Source organism: Entelurus aequoreus, linkage group LG09, assembly GCF_033978785.1.
Source record: "Entelurus aequoreus isolate RoL-2023_Sb linkage group LG09, RoL_Eaeq_v1.1, whole genome shotgun sequence".
In the NCBI taxonomy this organism is placed as follows: domain Eukaryota; kingdom Metazoa; phylum Chordata; class Actinopteri; order Syngnathiformes; family Syngnathidae; genus Entelurus; species Entelurus aequoreus.
In genome coordinates, this window is record NC_084739.1 from 12,449,141 (window position 1) to 12,469,380 (window position 20,240).

Sequence of the window (20,240 nt, forward strand, 5' to 3'; positions counted from 1 at the left end):
ATTTATTTTATGTGACCCACCTCATCCTTTATTGTGGCCTGCTGCATCATTTTATGTGACCCACCTCATCCTCTATTGTGGCCTGCTGCATCATTGTATGTGACATGCTGCCACATCATTTTAGGTGACCCACCTCATCATTTATGTGGCCTGCGGCATCATTTTATGTGATATGCTGCCACATCATTTTAGGTGACCCACCTCATCAATTATTGTGGCCTGCTGCATCATTTTATGTAATATGCCGATTGTTTTTATGTGACCCACCTCATCATTTATTGTGGCTTGATGTGGTGGGTCACATTTTATGTGACCCACCTCATCCTTTCTTTTGGCCTGCTGCATTATTGTATGTGATATGCTGCATTATTTTATGTGACCCACCTCATCATTCATTGTGGCCTGCTGCATAATCTTATGTGATATGCCGCATTATTTTATGTGACCCACCTCATCATTTATCGTGGCCTGTTGCATCATTTTATGTGTTATGCCGCATTATTTTATGTGACCCACCTCATCCTCTACTGTGGCCTGCTGCATCATTGTATGTGATATGCTGCCACATCATTTTATGTGACCCACCTCATCATTTATGTGGCCTGCTGCATCATTGTATGTGATATGTCGCCACATCATTTTATGTGACCCACTTCCTCATTTATTGTGGCCTGCTGCATCATTTTATGTGATGTGCCGCATTATTTTACGTGACCCACCATGTCATTAACGTGGTCCACCACATCATTTTAAGTGGCCCACCTCATCCTTTATTGTGGCCCTGCTGCATCATTGTATGTGATCTGCTGCCACATCATTTTAGGTGACCCACCTCATCATTATCGTGCCCTGCTGCATCATTTTATGCAATATGCCGATTTATTTTATGTGACCCACCTCATCCTTTATCGTGGCCTGCTGCATCATTTTATGCGACCCACCTCATCCTCTATCGTGGCCTGCTGCATCATTGTATGTGACATGCTGCCACGTCATTTTAGGTGACCCACCTCATCATTTATGTGGCCTGCTGCATCATTTTATGTGATATGCCGCGTTATTCTATTTGACCCACAATGTCAATTACGTGGCCCACCTCCTCATTTACTGTGGCCTGCTGCGTCATTTTATGTGATATGCCTCATTATTTTACGTGACCCACCATGTCATTAACGTGGTCCACCACATCATTTTAAGTGGCCCACCTCATCATTTATTGTGGCCCTGCTGCATCATTTCATGTGATATGTGGTATACGCTCCTGGGGCGGAGGGCCTCCACACCTAGCTAGCATTCATTGTTGAGGAGCAGCCAAGAAGATCAGCGTGCAAGCGAGCGAGCAAATGGTTTACACAAGACAGCAGCTTGGCGTGCACGCAGGCTTTGGCTGACGATGACGACGACTGTCACACAGATGGATGAACATTTCACCTTTCGCAGCTCTGAAGTCATTAACACGTAATTATCAAATACCGACACAGCTCGGCCCAGGGATGAACGCTTTCTACGCGGGCCAAGTGCAACAAGGGCCTGCTGATGATATTCGCCAGATAAGGAGCCCTTCAGGCCAAATACTTCTTAACCATGTCAAGATCTCATCTCCTGTCAGCCATGGAGGATTCCAATCAGCAACTACTTCTTTTTATTTTCTTTTTTTTCAAAGTGTTATCTGATTTGGCTGCAAATCAGTTTGACAATGTTGCAAGGATTTCGCTGTATTTTTTGTTGTTGTTGTGATTGTCGCGGCCTAAAAACTAGAATTTCTTGTACACAACCCCGAGATTGACATGCTGATCGTCTTACCTCTGCAGACGTTCTGGTCATCCGCCGAGTACCCGGGGGCACAGCGGACCACGCGGCTGGATGCGGAGTGCCTGCCCTGGCCGCCCGGAAACACCCTGGGGTGCTGAGGTTGGCTCGGCGGGACGGCGGGCACCGGGGGGGCGGGCTCCTGCGCGTGCATGTCCTCACCACCCTCCTGACTGGTGAATATGACGGCACTTTTGGGGAGGCAGAGGTAGCCCCCAAAGTGGTTGATGCACTGCATGCCTCCTTTGCAGGCGTCGTGCAGCAGGACACATTCATCTATGTCTGAAACATGCCAGGGGGGGAAGGAGAAAAGGGTCAATTTGTGCATCGGACTCTGGAATAAAATAATACAGCAAGATTGTGGATAAATAACTAATTATGTGAATGCTCTAAAGTATTCACACATATGCTTTTCTACTCCAATATTCATCTATTTATTCTTCAACAACTTCTTTATTTTTTCTCCAGATTTTGGCGCGCTCTACCTTCCACATTTTTCACCCGATTCAAACCGTTCCAACTTCAAACTGTTCAGCCTATTACAATTTCCCAAAATTCCCAGATTTCCCATAATTCCAGGTTTTCCGGGACATTTTTCCCATTCAAAATGAATTGGCCATTTTTCAAATTTACACCATTTCCACATTTTCCAACCAATTCGAACCATTCCACCTTCAACACATTCCACCATTCTGGAAAATCAAACTACCTTTTTTCCAAGTTCAAAAAAATTCCGGAATTTTCCGGAATTTCTGGTTTTCCCTATTTTCCACCCTTTTTTCTGGCGACTACTCCTTCCACATTTTTCAACGCATTTCAATCGTTCCACCGTCAAAACATTCCTCTTAATCAGGATAAAGAACCAAGTTGTTTTTTGAACTGGAAAAATTCCCTTGACAATTGAATTGACAAATTCCCACATTTCCCAGAATTCCAGGTTTTCCGGGACATTTTTCCAATTCAAAATGAATTGGCCATTTTTCTAATTTCCACCATTTTCCACCATTCTGGTAATTAAAACTACCCTTTTTCCAAGTTTAAAAAAATTCCAGGATTTTCCAGAATTCCTGGTTTTCCAATGCCCTATTCCACCCTTTTTTCAGGCGACTACTCCTCCCACATTTTTCAACCGTTCTACCGTCAAAACATTTCTCTTAATCAGGATAGAAAACAATGTTGTTTTTTGAACTGGAAAAATTCCCAGATTTCCCATAATTCCAGGTTTTCCGGGACATTTTTCCCATTCAAAATGAATTGGCCATTTTTCAAACTTCCACCATTTCCACATTTTCCAACCAATTCGAACCATTCCACCTTCAACACATTCCACCATTCTGGAAAATCAAACTACCTTTTTTCCAAGTTGAAAAAAATTCCAGAATTTTCCATAATTTCTGGTTTTCCCTATTTCCATCCTTTTTTCTGGCGACTACTCCTTCCACATTTTTCAACGCATTTCAATCGTTCCACCGTCAAAACATTCCTCTTAATCAGGATAAAGAACTAAGTTGTTTTTTTAACTGGAAAAATTCCCTTGACAATTGAATTGACAAATTCCCAGATTTCCCAGAATTCCCGGTTTTCCAGGACATTTTTCCCATTCAAAATGAATTGGCCATTTTTCAAACTTCCACCATTTCCACATTTTCCAACCAATTCAAACCATTGCACCTTCAACACATTCCACCATTCTGGTAATTAAAACTACCCTTTTTCCAAGTTTAAAAAAATTCCAGGATTTTCCAGAATTCCTGGTTTTCCAATGCCCTATTCCACCCTTTTTTCAGGTGACTACTCCTCCCACATTTTTCAACCCACTTCAACCGTTCTACCGTCAAAACATTTCTCTTAATCAGGATAGAAAACAAAGTTGTTTTTTGAACTGGAAAAATTCCCAGATTTCCCAGAATTCCAGGTTTTCCGGGACATTTTTCCCATTCAAAATGAATTGGCCATTTTTCAAATTTACACCATTTCCACATTTTCCAACCAATTCGAACCATTCCACCTTCAACACATTCCACCATTCTGGAAATTCAAACTACCCTTTTTTCAAGTTAAAGAAAATTCCAGGATTTTCCAAAATTTCTGGTTTTCCCTATTTCCAACCTTTTTTCTGGCGACTACTCCTTCCACATTTTTCAACGCATTTCAATCGTTCCACCGTCAAAACATTCCTCTTAATCAGGATAAAGAACTAAGTTGTTTTTTGAACTGGAAAAATTCCCTTGACAATTGAATTGACAAATTCCCACATTTCCCAGAATTCCAGGTTTTCCGGGACATTTTTCCAATTCAAAATGAATTGGCCATTTTTCTAATTTCCACCATTTTCCACCATTCTGGTAATTAAAACTACCCTTTTTCCAAGTTTAAAAAAATTCCAGGATTTTCCAGAATTCCTGGTTTTCCAATGCCCTATTCCACCCTTTTTTCAGGCGACTACTCCTCCCACATTTTTCAACCGTTCTACCGTCAAAACATTTCTCTTAATCAGGATAGAAAACAATGTTGTTTTTTGAACTGGAAAAATTCCCAGATTTCCCATAATTCCAGGTTTTCCGGGACATTTTTCCCATTCAAAATGAATTGGCCATTTTTCAAACTTCCACCATTTCCACATTTTCCAACCAATTCGAACCATTCCACCTTCAACACATTCCACCATTCTGGAAAATCAAACTACCTTTTTTCCAAGTTGAAAAAAATTCCAGAATTTTCCATAATTTCTGGTTTTCCCTATTTCCATCCTTTTTTCTGGCGACTACTCCTTCCACATTTTTCAACGCATTTCAATCGTTCCACCGTCAAAACATTCCTCTTAATCAGGATAAAGAACTAAGTTGTTTTTTTAACTGGAAAAATTCCCTTGACAATTGAATTGACAAATTCCCAGATTTCCCAGAATTCCCGGTTTTCCAGGACATTTTTCCCATTCAAAATGAATTGGCCATTTTTCAAACTTCCACCATTTCCACATTTTCCAACCAATTCAAACCATTGCACCTTCAACACATTCCACCATTCTGGTAATTAAAACTACCCTTTTTCCAAGTTTAAAAAAATTCCAGGATTTTCCAGAATTCCTGGTTTTCCAATGCCCTATTCCACCCTTTTTTCAGGTGACTACTCCTCCCACATTTTTCAACCCACTTCAACCGTTCTACCGTCAAAACATTTCTCTTAATCAGGATAGAAAACAAAGTTGTTTTTTGAACTGGAAAAATTCCCAGATTTCCCAGAATTCCAGGTTTTCCGGGACATTTTTCCCATTCAAAATGAATTGGCCATTTTTCAAATTTACACCATTTCCACATTTTCCAACCAATTCGAACCATTCCACCTTCAACACATTCCACCATTCTGGAAATTCAAACTACCCTTTTTTCAAGTTAAAGAAAATTCCAGGATTTTCCAAAATTTCTGGTTTTCCCTATTTCCAACCTTTTTTCTGGCGACTACTCCTTCCACATTTTTCAACGCATTTCAATCGTTCCACCGTCAAAACATTCCTCTTAATCAGGATAAAGAACTAAGTTGTTTTTTGAACTGGAAAAATTCCCTTGACAATTGAATTGACAAATTCCCAGATTTCCCAGAATTCCAGGTTTTCCGGGACATTTTTCCCATTCAAAATGAATTGGCCATTTTTCAAATTTACACCATTTCCACATTTTCCAACCAATTCGAACCATTCCACCTTCAACACATTCCACCATTCTGGTAATTAAAACTACCCTTTTTCCAAGTTTTAAAAAATTCCAGGATTTTCCAGAATTCCTGGTTTTCCAATGCCCTATTCCACCCTTTTTTCAGGTGACTAACCCTCCCACATTTTTCAACCCACTTCAACCGTTCTACCGTCAAAACATTTCTCTTAATCAGGATAGAAAACAAAGTTGTTTTTTGAACTGGAAAAATTCCCAGATTTCCCATAGTTCCAGGTTTTCCGGGACATTTTTCCCATTCAAAATGAATTGGCCATTTTTCAAACTTCCACCATTTCCACATTTTTCAACCAATTCGAACCATTCCACCTTCAACACATTCCACCATTCTGGAAATTCACACTACCCTTTTTCCAAGTTGAAAAAAATTCCAGAATTTTCCAGAATTTCTGGTTTTCCCTATTTTCCACCCTTTTTTCTGGCGACTACTCCTTCCACATTTTTCAACGCATTTCAATCGTTCCACCGTCAAAACATTCCTCTTAATCAGGATAAAGAACTAAGTTGTTTTTTGAACTGGAAAAATTCCCTTGAAAATTGAATTGACAAATTCCCAGATTTCCCAGAATTCCCGGTTTTCCAGGACATTTTTCCCATTCAAAATGAATTGGCCATTTTTCAAACTTCCACCATTTCCACATTTTCCAACCAATTCAAACCATTGCACCTTCAACACATTCCACCATTCTGGTAATTAAAACTACCCTTTTTCCAAGTTTAAAAAAATTACAGGATTTTCCAGAATTCCTGGTTTTCCAATGCCCTATTCCACCCTTTTTTCAGGTGACTACTCCTCCCACATTTTTCAACCCACTTCAACCGTTCTACCGTCAAAACATTTCTCTTAATCAGGATAGAAAACAATGTTGTTTTTTGAACTGGAAAAATTCCCAGATTTCCCATAATTCCAGGTTTTCCGGGACATTTTTCCCATTCAAAATGAATTGGCCATTTTTCAAACTTCCACCATTTCCACATTTTCCAACCAATTCAAACCATTGCACCTTCAACACATTCCACCATTCTGGTAATTAAAACTACTCTTTTTCCAAGTTAAAAAAAAATCCAGGATTTTCCAGAATTCCTGGTTTTCCAAAGCCCTATTTCCACCCTTTTTTCTGGCGACTACTCCTCCCACATTTTTCAACCCACTTTAACCCTTCTACCGTCAAAACATTTCTCTTAATCAGGATAGAAAACAAAGTTGTTTTTTGAACTGGAAAAATTCCCAGATTTCCCAGAATTCCAGGTTTTCCGGGACATTTTTCCCATTCAAAATGAATTGGCCATTTTTCAAATTTACACCATTTCCACATTTTCCAACCAATTCGAACCATTCCACCTTCAACACATTCCACCATTCTGGAAATTCAAACTACCTTTTTTCCAAGTTGAAAAAAATTCCATAATTTTCCATAATTTCTGGTTTTCCCTATTTCCATCCTTTTTTCTGGCGACTACTCCTTCCACATTTTTCAACGCATTTCAATCGTTCCACCGTCAAAACATTCCTCTTAATCAGGATAAAGAACTAAGTTGTTTTTTTAACTGGAAAAATTCCCTTGACAATTGAATTGACAAATTCCCAGATTTCCCAGAATTCCCGGTTTTCCAGGACATTTTTCCCATTCAAAATGAATTGGCCATTTTTCAAACTTCCACCATTTCCACATTTTCCAACCAATTCAAACCATTGCACCTTCAACACATTCCACCATTCTGGTAATTAAAACTACCCTTTTTCCAAGTTTAAAAAAATTCCAGGATTTTCCAGAATTCCTGGTTTTCCAATGCCCTATTCCACCCTTTTTTCAGGTGACTACTCCTCCCACATTTTTCAACCCACTTCAACCGTTCTACCGTCAAAACATTTCTCTTAATCAGGATAGAAAACAAAGTTGTTTTTTGAACTGGAAAAATTCCCAGATTTCCCAGAATTCCAGGTTTTCCGGGACATTTTTCCCATTCAAAATGAATTGGCCATTTTTCAAATTTACACCATTTCCACATTTTCCAACCAATTCGAACCATTCCACCTTCAACACATTCCACCATTCTGGAAATTCAAACTACCCTTTTTTCAAGTTAAAGAAAATTCCAGGATTTTCCAAAATTTCTGGTTTTCCCTATTTCCAACCTTTTTTCTGGCGACTACTCCTTCCACATTTTTCAACGCATTTCAATCGTTCCACCGTCAAAACATTCCTCTTAATCAGGATAAAGAACTAAGTTGTTTTTTGAACTGGAAAAATTCCCTTGACAATTGAATTGACAAATTCCCAGATTTCCCAGAATTCCAGGTTTTCCGGGACATTTTTCCCATTCAAAATGAATTGGCCATTTTTCAAATTTACACCATTTCCACATTTTCCAACCAATTCGAACCATTCCACCTTCAACACATTCCACCATTCTGGTAATTAAAACTACCCTTTTTCCAAGTTTTAAAAAATTCCAGGATTTTCCAGAATTCCTGGTTTTCCAATGCCCTATTCCACCCTTTTTTCAGGTGACTAACCCTCCCACATTTTTCAACCCACTTCAACCGTTCTACCGTCAAAACATTTCTCTTAATCAGGATAGAAAACAAAGTTGTTTTTTGAACTGGAAAAATTCCCAGATTTCCCATAGTTCCAGGTTTTCCGGGACATTTTTCCCATTCAAAATGAATTGGCCATTTTTCAAACTTCCACCATTTCCACATTTTTCAACCAATTCGAACCATTCCACCTTCAACACATTCCACCATTCTGGAAATTCACACTACCCTTTTTCCAAGTTGAAAAAAATTCCAGAATTTTCCAGAATTTCTGGTTTTCCCTATTTTCCACCCTTTTTTCTGGCGACTACTCCTTCCACATTTTTCAACGCATTTCAATCGTTCCACCGTCAAAACATTCCTCTTAATCAGGATAAAGAACTAAGTTGTTTTTTGAACTGGAAAAATTCCCTTGAAAATTGAATTGACAAATTCCCAGATTTCCCAGAATTCCCGGTTTTCCAGGACATTTTTCCCATTCAAAATGAATTGGCCATTTTTCAAACTTCCACCATTTCCACATTTTCCAACCAATTCAAACCATTGCACCTTCAACACATTCCACCATTCTGGTAATTAAAACTACCCTTTTTCCAAGTTTAAAAAAATTACAGGATTTTCCAGAATTCCTGGTTTTCCAATGCCCTATTCCACCCTTTTTTCAGGTGACTACTCCTCCCACATTTTTCAACCCACTTCAACCGTTCTACCGTCAAAACATTTCTCTTAATCAGGATAGAAAACAATGTTGTTTTTTGAACTGGAAAAATTCCCAGATTTCCCATAATTCCAGGTTTTCCGGGACATTTTTCCCATTCAAAATGAATTGGCCATTTTTCAAACTTCCACCATTTCCACATTTTCCAACCAATTCGAACCATTCCACCTTCAACACATTCCACCATTCTGGAAAATCAAACTACCTTTTTTCCCAGTTGAAAAAAATTCCAGAATTTTCCAGAATTTCTGGTTTTCCCTATTTTCCACCCTTTTTTCTGGCGACTACTCCTTCAACATTTTTCAACGCATTTCAATCGTTCCACCGTCAAAACATTCCTCTTAATCAGGATAAAGAACTAAGTTGTTTTTTGAACTGGAAAAATTCCCTTGACAATTGAATTGACAAATTCCCAGATTTCCCAGAATTCCAGGTTTTCCGGGACATTTTTCCAATTCAAAATGAATTGGCATTTTTCAAATTTCCACCATTTTCCACCATTCTGGTAATTAAAACTACCCTTTTTCCAAGTTTAAAAAAATTCCAGGATTTTCCGGAATTCCTGGTTTTCCAATGCCCTATTCCACCCTTTTTTCAGGCGACTACTCCTCCCACATTTTTCAACCGTTCTACCGTCAAAACATTTCTTTTAATCAGGATAGAAAACAAAGTTGTTTTTTGAACTGGAAAAATTCCCAGATTTCCCGGAATTCCAGGTTTTCCGGGACATTTTTCCCATTCAAAATGAATTGGCCATTTTTAAAATTTACACCATTTCCACATTTTCCAACCAATTCGAACCATTCCACCTTCAACACATTCCACCATTCTGGAAAATCAAACTACCTTTTTTCCAAGTTAAAAACAATTCCAGAATTTTCCAGAATTTCTGGTTTTCCCTATTTTCCACCCTTTTCTCTGGCGACTACTCCTTCCACATTTTTCAACGCATTTCAATCGTTCCACCGTCAAAACATTCCTCTTATTTAGGATAAAGAACTAAGTTGTTTTTTTAACTGGAAATATTCCCTTGACAATTGAATTGACAAATTCCCAGATTTCCCAGAACTCCAGGTTTTCCGGGACATTTTTCCCATTCAAAATTTTCATTTTTCAAAACTTCCACCATTTCCACATTTTCCAACCAATTCAAACCATTGCACCTTCAACACATTCCACCATTCTGGTAATTAAAACTACTCTTTTTCCAAGTTAAAAAAAAATCCAGGATTTTCCAGAATTCCTGGTTTTCCAAAGCCCTATTTCCACACTTTTTTCTGGCAACTACTCCTCCCACATTTTTCAACCCACTTTAACCCTTCTACCATCAAAACATTTCTCTTAATCAGGATAGTAAACATAGGTTTTTTTTAACTGGAAAAATTCCCAGATTTCCCAGAATTCCAGGTTTTCCGGGACATTTTTCCCATTCTAATTGAATTGGCCATTTTTCAAACTTCCACCATTTCCAAATTTTCCAACCAATTAAAACCATTCCACCTTCAACACATTCCACCATTCTGGAAATTAAAACTACCCTTTTTCCAAGTAAAAAAAAAAAATTCAAGGATTTTCCAGAATTCCTGTTTTTCCAAAGCCCTATTTCCACCCTTTTTTTTTGGCGACGACTCCTCCCACATTTTTCAATACATTTAAATTGTTCCACCGTCAAAACATTCCTCTTAATCAGGACAAAAAACTAAGTTATTATTTGAACTGGAAAAATTCCCGGTTTTCCTGAAATTCCAAGAAATTCCGCAATACTATTTCTCAATTCAACATGTTACTACTTCAACATTTCTCGACCGATTTCAAAAATTTCAACACCAACTCATTCAGACCATTCAACTTTTTTACCATTTAAAAAAAAATTCCAGCTTTTCCTGAAATTCCCAAATTTTGGGGAAATTCACATTTAAATCAATTCTTCAAATTTCCACATTTCCCACATTTTTCATCTGATTCAAACTGTTCCAACTTCAAACTGTTCAGCCTTTTCAGGAATCGCGGGCTTTCCCTTAACAAATTTCAAAAATTCCTAAATTTCCCAGAATTTCAGGTTTTCCGGGACATTTTTCCCATTCAAAATGAATTGGCCATTTTTCAAATGTCCACCATTTCCACATTTTCCAACCAATTCAAACCATTCCACCTTCAACACATTCCACCATTTTGGAAATTAAAACTACTCTTTTTCCAAGTTAAAAAAAAATCCAGGATTTTCCAGAATTCCTGGTTTTCCAAAGCCCTATCTCCACACTTTTTTCTAGCGACTACTCTTTCCACATTTTTCAACCCACTTCAACCCTTCTACCGTCAAAACATTTCTCTTAATCAGGATAGAAAACAAAGTTGTTTTTTGAACTGGAAAAATTCCCAGATTTCCCAGAATTCCAGGTTTTCCGGGACATTTTTCCCATTCAAAATGAATTGGCCATTTTTCAAACTTCCACCATTTCCAAATTTTCAAACCAATTAAAACCATTCCACCATTCTGGAAATTAAAACTACCCTTTTTCCAAGTAAAAAAAAAAATTTCAAGGATTTTCCAGAATTCCTGTTTTTCCAAAGTCCTATTTCCACCCTTTTTTTTTTGGCGACGACTCCTCCCACATTTTTCAATGCATTTAAATCGTTCCACCGTCAAAACATTCCTCTTAATCAGGACAAAAAACTAAGTTGTTTTTTGAACTGAATAAATTCCCGGTTTACCTGAAATTCCAAGAAATTCCGCAAAACTATTTCTCAATTCAACATGTTACTACTTCAACATTTCTCGACCGATTTGAAAAATTTCAACACCAACCATTTCAACTCATTCAGACCATTCAAGTTTTTTTTCATTAAAAAAAAAAATCCCGCTTTTCCCGAAATTCCCAAATTTGGGGAAAATTCCCATTTAAATCAATGGGACATTCTTCAAATTTCCACAATTCCCACAGTTTTCATCTGATTCAAAATATTCCAACTTCAAACTGTTCAGCCTATTCGGGAATCGCGGGCTTTCCCTTAACAAATTCCAAAAATTCCCAGATTTCCCAGAATTCCAGGTGTTCCGTGACATTTTTCCCATTCAAAATTAATTGGCCATTTTTCAAATGTCCACCATTTCCACATTTTCCAACCAATTCAAACCATTCTAGCTTCAACACATTCCACCATTTTGGAAATTAAAACTACCCTTTTTCCAAGTTCAAAAAAATTCCAAGATTTTCCAGAATTCCTGGTTTTCCAAAGCCCTATTTCCACCCTTTTTTCTGGTGACTACTCCTCCCACATTTTTCAAGCCATTTCAACCGCTGTCAAAACATTCCTCTTAATCAGGATAAAAAACAAAGTTGTTTTTTTAACTGGAAAAATTCCCGGTTTTCCCGAAATTCCAGGAATTCCGTAATACCATTTCTCAATTCAACATGTTACTATTTCAACATTTCTCGACCGATTTGAAAAAGTTCAACACCAGCTCATTCAGACCATTCAAGTTTTTTACCATTTAAAAAAAAATTCAGGCTTCACCCTAAATTCCCAAATTTGGGGGAAATTTAAATTCTTCAAATTTCCACAATCCCCACATTTTTCATCTGATTCAAACTGTTCAGCCTATTCAGGAATCGCGGGCTTTCCCTTAACAATTTCAAAAAATTCCCAGATTTCCCAGAATTAAATTTTTTTCCCATTCAAAATTAATTGGCCATTTTTCAAATTTCCAACATTTCCACATTTTCCAACCAATTCGAACCATTCCACCTTCAACACATTCCACCATTCTGGTAATTCACACTACCCTTTTTTCAAGTTCAAATAAATTCCAGGATTTTCCAGAATTCCTGGTTTTCCAAAGCCCTATTTCCACTCTTTTTTCTGGCAACTACTCCTCCCACATTTTTCAAGCCACTTCAACCGTTCCACCGTCAAAACATTCCTCTTAATTAGGACAAAAAACAAAGTTGTTTTTTGAACTGGAAAAATTATTGGTTTTCCCGAAATTCCAGGAATTCCATAATACCATTTCTCAATTCAACATGTTACTACTTCAACATTTCTCGACCGATTTGAACAATTTCAACACCAACCATTTCAACTCATTCAGACCATTCAAGTTTTTTTCCATTTAAAAAAAAAAAATTACCGCTTTTCCCGTAATTCCCAAATTTGAGGGAAATTCTCATTTAAATCAATGGGACATTCTTCAAATTTCCACAATTCCCACATTTTTCATCTGCTTCAAACTGTTCCAACTTTAAACTGTTCCCTTAACAAATTTCAAAAATTCCCAGATTTCCCAGAATTCCAAGTGTTCCGCGACATTATTCCCATTCAAAATGAATTGGCAATTTTTAAAAATTTCCACCATTTCCACATTTTCCAACAAATTCAAACGGCAGGCAGACGGACGGACGGACGGACGGACGGACGGACGGACGGACAGATAGATAGATAGATAGATAGATGGACAGATAGATAGAAGTGGATTGATAAAGCTATTTAGCTACGCAGTAATACCTAAATAAATACAGACACATTAGCAAGCTAGCTAACAACAGACATACTACAAGTCCCAGAATGCCTTGCTGTTTCGCGGCTGTCGCTAGCTCTTCCAGCTGCTGTAGTAGTGTCACTAGTTAGCTCATTTACACCCATTTTAAGAGCTCTTTCGATTGACACAAATAGACGACGTAAGATTCGATTTTTTTCCCCCATCGTGTACATTTGTCGAATACAAAAACTGTGTCTTACAAAAACGCAAGCCGAGAGAGTCGGCTTGTTAGCTTAAGCAGAAACTACGGTGGCTGTTGAGGGACAAAAGTCAAAAGTCGTGGTCAAAAGTTGACATACACTTGTAAAGAACATAATGTCATGGCTGTCTTGACTTTCCAATCATTTCTACAACTCTTGTTTTTTTGACCACAGAACTTTCCTCCAGAAGGTCTTATCTTTGTCCATGTGATGTCAGATGAAACAAAAATGGAGCTGTTTGGCCACAATACCCAGCAATATGTTTGGAGGTGAAAAGGTGAGGCCTTTAATCCCAGGAACACCATTTCTACCGTCAAGCATGGTGATGGTAGTATTATGCTCTGGGCCTGTTTTGCTGCCAATAGAACTGGTGCTTTAAATGGGACAATGAAAAAGGAGGATTACCCCCAAATTCTTCAGGACAACCTAAAATCCTCAGCCCGGAGGTTGGGTCTAGGGCGCAGTTGGGTGTTCCAACAGGACAACGACCCCAAACACACGTCAAAAGTGGTAAAGGAATGGCTGAATCAGGTTACAATTAAGGTTTTAGAATGGCCTTCCCAAAATCCTGATTTAAACGTGTGGACAATGCTGAAGAAACAAGTCCATGTCAGAAAACCAACACATTTAGCTGAACTGCACCAATTTTGTCAAGAGGAGTGGTCAAAAATTCAAGCAGAAGCTTGTGGATGGCTACCAAAAGTGCCTTATTGCAGTGAAACTTGCAAATATTAACATTGCTGTATGTATACTTTTGACCCAGCACATTTGCTCACATTTTCAGTAGACCCATAATAAATTCATAAAAGAACCAAACTTCATGAATGTTTTTTTGTGTGACCAACAAGTATGTGCTCCAATCACTCTATCACAAAAAAAATAAGAGTTGTAGTGGTAAATTTTTTGAAAACAGTACTTAATTTTTTTTGCATCTTCAACTTAATTATACCAAGTTTTCTAAACCTATGAAATACATTTAATTAGGTCCTTTGGAATTGATTTGCCGTCTTTTTTGAATATTTATTCCACCGAATTGAGTTGCATATTCAACTTATCACCAACTTAATTCCACCAAGTTTTGGCAAATTAATAAACAGCAATGTCAAAAGGCAACTGTTGCGTTCCATTCCGTAGAACATCTTTTGCCCAGACTGCCTTTTCAATAAAAGGACCACAACTATGGAACTCTTCACCTGACACTTTGAAAAGTATACCTGCACTTGTCACTTTCAAAAAAACAAACAAAATTAAAGCTGCAAGCAGCGATGGACGGGACCGACTTTGAGGGCTCATAAAATCCAAACCGGAGCAGTAATTAAAACTCTTTCATCAACTTTTAATCAGAAGGGTTCAATCTCTCTCCTGTGCTAATTTGAAGCCGACACGACAAACGCGCTAAGAGGAGATCAGATAATGTTTGAAAAAAGGTGACTGTTTTTACTCAACTTTTGTTTTGAAGGGGGAATTGCTAACTTCCTGTTAATTTTTGCTGGGGGTTGTCAGTGTATGAAATATAGGTCTAAGTCAGGGGTGTACACTCAGACTTGATCCAGGGGACCCCCAAAGGTTTTGGTCAAAAAAAATATTACAAATGTGTCATTATTTAGTATTATTATTATTATTATTATTATTATTCAAGGTTTAAATCTCTAGATCAACATTAGGTCTATCTGTCAATATAACGCTTTTAAAGATTTAAGTTGTATGCCATTTTTGTCAAGGAAAACCTTGTTTTTTTATGGAAAAAAAAACACAAAATATGCAATATTTTCCCCCAATAAAATTTTAAAGTGGAATATTTGAGATTATATAATAATTGGAGTCTTAGAAAGGTCAATAACTCATAACAACATTGATTTTAATTCATAATTTTTTTTGAGCAATGACACTTAAAAAAAAAAAAGTCCCACTAAAATTATTGCAGATCCAAAAGGGTACTGCTCAGTAAAGTTTAAAAAAATAAATCCAACATTTTTTTTTTTTACTTTTACCACAATAGTCTCAAGATCAACTTCAGATCTATCCGTCAATTATAAGTTTTATTGTTGTTTACGTTTTTTGTTTGTTCGTTTTAGGCCCTTCTTTAAAAAACTTTGTTTTTTAAATGGCAACCAAAAAATATGCAACATTTTCCCCCCAAAATATTTGAAAGTGGAATATTTAATGTGAAGTAAATGGAGCCTTGAATAGGTCAATAATTCATAATGACATTGATTTTGATTCATTATTATTTTTTAAAGAAAGAAACAGCCTGCATGGCAGCTTAGTGTTATTAGAGTAAATAATGCAACATTTTCTTGTTACATTTTCACCTGTTTGCTCTTTTATACCACTTTTTATGTTTTTATTTTTTTTACATCGTATTTTTAGAATGTGGGCCGTTAAAAAATTACCTGCGGCCACAAATGGCCCCTGGGCCGCACTTTGGACACCCCTGGTCTAAGTGAAACCTACATAGAGGTTTTTGTTTCATGTCTCTACGACATTCCTACTGGGAGTTACAGGCAGTTTTGTCTGTTTTTTTCCTAGGGGGCGCTAGAAGGCTATTTTGAGTTTTGGGGTTTGTTTTTTTTATTAGATCGCAATTTTCGCCAGTCCTGATGTGTGTGTCCAATTTGGTGAGTTTTGAAGCATGTTAAGGGGGTCAAATTACAGCTCAAAGAAGCGGCGGTATAATAATAAAACGCTAGAAATACAATAGGGTCCTCTGTCCCAAAGGGACATCGGTACCTAATTATGGCTAATTGAGCAACAATCGTGTTCCCATGTTTAGTTTTTACTAATTTTTACTAACTGGTTTTTATCTAGTCTGCACTTTGTCTGTGTTATTATTATTATTGGCTTTTATCTGGTTTGCACTTTTGTCTGTATTATTTCTATTATCATTATTATCGACTCATCTTTGCCTAACTCTATTTTTTATTTTCCTATTTTAATGATGTTGGATCTGTGTTGTTGTTGGGGACAAGTGTTATAAATTAGCTTTGGCTACAAACACTATGATGCATACATTGGATAACTGTTTCAGATGTCTATGTTTTTGTATCTGTCCCTATTTCAAATAAACTTCTATAATAATAAAAAAAAAGTCCACAAAAATGTTGCGACAATTTTTTAAGTTGCATCAAAGTAAATTTTTTTTACTATATATATATATAGTAAAAAATTTACTTTTAAGTTGCATCAAAGTAAAAACATTTTTACTATGTATATATATATATATATATATATATATATATATATATATATATATATATATATATATATATATATAGTAAAAAAATTTACTTTGATGCAACTTAAAAAATTATTATAAAATTAATTATAAAGAGCACTAAATAAATACAAATACATCTTAGTAATATATATAGTAAAAAAAAATTACTTTGATGCAACTTAAAACATTATTATAAAATTAATTATAAAGAGCACTAAATAAATACAAATAAATTTTAGTAATTTTTCACTGAAAATGTTCAAGTAAAATAGATTTGTTTTGCTCATTTGGCTTTCAAAAATAGTGACAGACAATTGTAAACAAACTAGCTCACTGGTAAAGATTTTATATATATATATATATATATATATATATATATATATATATATATATATATATATATATATATATATATATATATATATACACTACCGTTCAAAAGTTTGGGGTCACCCAAACAATTTTGTGGAATAGCCTTCATTTCTAAGAACAAGAATAGACTGTCGAGTTTCAGATGAAAGTTCTCTTTTTCTGGCCATTTTGAGCGTTTAATTGACCCCACAAATGTGATGCTCCAGAAACTCAATCTGCTCAAAGGAAGGTCAGTTTTGTAGCTTCTGTAACGAGCTAAACTGTTTTCAGATGTGTGAACATGATTGCACAAGGGTTTTCTAATCATCAATTAGCCTTCTGAGCCAATGAGCAAACACATTGTACCATTAGAACACTGGAGTGATAGTTGCTGGAAATGGGCCTCTATACACCAATGTAGATATTGCACCAAAAACCAGACATTTGCAGCTAGAATAGTCATTTACCACATTAGCAATGTATAAAGTCTATTTCTTTAAAGTTAAGACTAGTTTAAAGTTATCTTCATTGAAAAGTACAGTGCTTTTCCTTCAAAAATAAGGACATTTCAATGTGACCCCAAACTTTTGAACGGTAGTGTATATATACATATATATACACTGTAAAAAAAATTCCTATTTTTATGGTTAATTTACTCTTAATTTCTACTGTAATTTTTCTATTTTTTTTAAATAGTTTATAAAACTGTAGAATTGAAGACATTATCTGTAAATAAACAATCCGCCTGTTATTTTAAGTAATATGCCAGTAATGACAAACTATGTACAGTATATTTCTATTTTTTTTTTACAGAAAAATACCAAATTAATTATACGTAGCATTTTCTGTTTTCTTAAATTACTTTCAAATAAAGGTAAAGTATTGGCATTGTTCATTATCAATAGCGCTATTTCTATTGGTATTTGTATTGCTCCATTTTTAGTGTAATAATGCTCATTGTCATTTCTGTATTATTTTTTATTTTCGCTAACTGCTTATTTGCTATTACTTTTACTATCATATTTGTACATGTCATATTTGCTGATGTTGCTCTGTTGTTGTTGTTGTGTTTGCTGTTGTTGTTTTTGTCTCTCTGCCTAATCCCCCCTCTTGTCCCCACAATTCCCCCCTCTGTCTTCCTTTTTCTCTCTTTCTATCCCCTCCTGCTCCGGCCCGGCTGCACCAAATGATAATATAAATACATTTAATAATGCAAAGTATTTTTATCTTGAAGAAATGTGGAAATTTTCGTAATATTTAATGAATAAAGTATTGTTTTTTCTCAGAAATAAGTTTGTTGTAATTTTTTGAGAATATCATTTTTTTTCTAGAATAATTGTGGCAGGGAGATTGTAATAGGTCATATTTTTCTAAAAAAAAAAAATGTTATATTTGAAAAAAAAATTCTCAAATAAATTTTGTGGCGGGGTGTAATATTTAATGAATAAAGTCATATTTTACAAAAACTCAAGTTTTTGTAATATTTAGAGAATAAACTCGTATTTTCACAAAAACATTTTTGTAATATTTAGAGAACAGTCATTTTAATTGATTCTACAGAATAATGTTTTAAAAATACCAATTGGAAAGAATGAGATGCCAAACCAATTATTTTTTTTATTAAAATAAATTATTAGGAACTCAAAAATACTTGAATAAAATACAGTTTCATGTACTGTATTAAAAGTTTTAAAGAGGATGTAAAAAATTATTATAAAATGTATTATAAAGAGCACTAAATAAATACAAATACATCTTAGTATTTTTTTTCACTGATAACATTCAAGTAAAATAGATTTATTTTGCTCATTTGGCTTTCAAAAATAGGGACAGACAATTGTAAACAAACTAGTTTGCTGGTAAAGATAACATAGTTTACATAGAGCTTAAAATAGCCCTAAACTAATTGAATTTACTAAAAAAAGCTTGCAAATATGTAAAATTGTATCTCGATATTGTATTTTTTTGGTCATAAAAATAAATTACTACAAATAAAGACACCAATTAATAAAAATAGTTGTTGTTGTGTTTGCTGTTGTTGTTTTTGTCTCTCTGTCTAATCCCCCTCTTGTCCCCACAATTCCCCCCTCTGTCTTCTTTTTTTTCTCTTTCTATCCCCTCCTGCTCCGGCCCGGCTGCACCAAATGATAATATAAATACATTTAATAAAGTCAAATACAAATAAGGCAACAAGAGAAGTATCCTACACTTCTCTTTTGTAAAGTAAATCTGAACAGCCGATATGGGCATCTACATCTGCTATATGATTTGCCCGAGAAGCTGGACAGGACAAAAAAAGAAAGAAAAAAAAAAACTTTCAAATTTATGTAAAAAAATTACAGTAATTATCTTTCATTAAATATGTAGCTTGTTATATAAAAGTCTATGTCCATACAAACATCTAACTAAGGTATTTTTCTGCAGAACTGTTTGCATCGTCACTTTATTAAAGGTGGTTGATCTTAACAATTCAGAAAAAAATCTGTAAAATAATGGTATTTTTTCTGTGGAACTGCCAGCATTGTCACTTCATTAAAGCTCGTAATAATTTGGAAAAAATCTGTAAAATTACGATATTTTTCCGCAAAACGTTTCAGGAAAATGTCTGTAAATATTGATCATTATTTGTATTTCTACAATAGAAGTTGTAGAAATGATTGGAAACTCAAGACAATCATGACATTATGTTCTTTACAAGTGTATGTCAACTTTTGACCACGACTGTATAATGAAATGTTATTATTGTCATATCTTACCTTTGCACTGTTCTCTCACGGTGTCGTACTCATAACCCTCAGTGCACTGTGTGTGAAAAAAAGCAGAATTAACGTGAGCAAAACAAATGAAAATGAAAATGGCATCCAAATAAGTGTGCATACTTACAGAATAAGAAATGGGCTCCTGAGCCTCCTGAGGGAGGACGTGGGAGAAAAGAGCAAGGAGCCCCACGCAGACGCACAGCATGTTGTGTGCCTGGGAGGGAAAAGAAAAAGAAGAAGAGCTGAACTTTTGTTTTTAATAGCACTTATTTTTCCATCGTTGCTTAACGAGTCCTGACATCTCCTGTAATGTCATGTTGATGCTGGCGCGACTCCAAGATAATGTGCCACTTCCACGCACAAAGGGGGGAAAAATACGTGC

The 20,240-nt window shown here is 35.8% G+C and overlaps 1 protein-coding gene across 2 annotated transcripts in view; it reads right to left on the bottom strand.

The window, feature by feature from the left end:
• The window catches only part of efemp1 (EGF containing fibulin extracellular matrix protein 1), a 132,821-nt gene that overhangs the window by 112,339 nt on the left and 242 nt on the right, over positions 1-20,240 (bottom strand). For both annotated transcript variants that reach the window (XM_062058071.1, XM_062058072.1), the window contains exons 2-4: positions 19,983-20,072; positions 19,856-19,901; positions 1,804-2,091 (exon numbers count right to left, since the gene is read on the bottom strand). In XM_062058071.1, coding sequence (XP_061914055.1) covers positions 1,804-2,091; positions 19,856-19,901; positions 19,983-20,063 — 415 coding nt within the window. In that variant the 5' untranslated portion in view covers positions 20,064-20,072. The remainder of the gene's footprint in view (positions 1-1,803; positions 2,092-19,855; positions 19,902-19,982; positions 20,073-20,240) is intronic.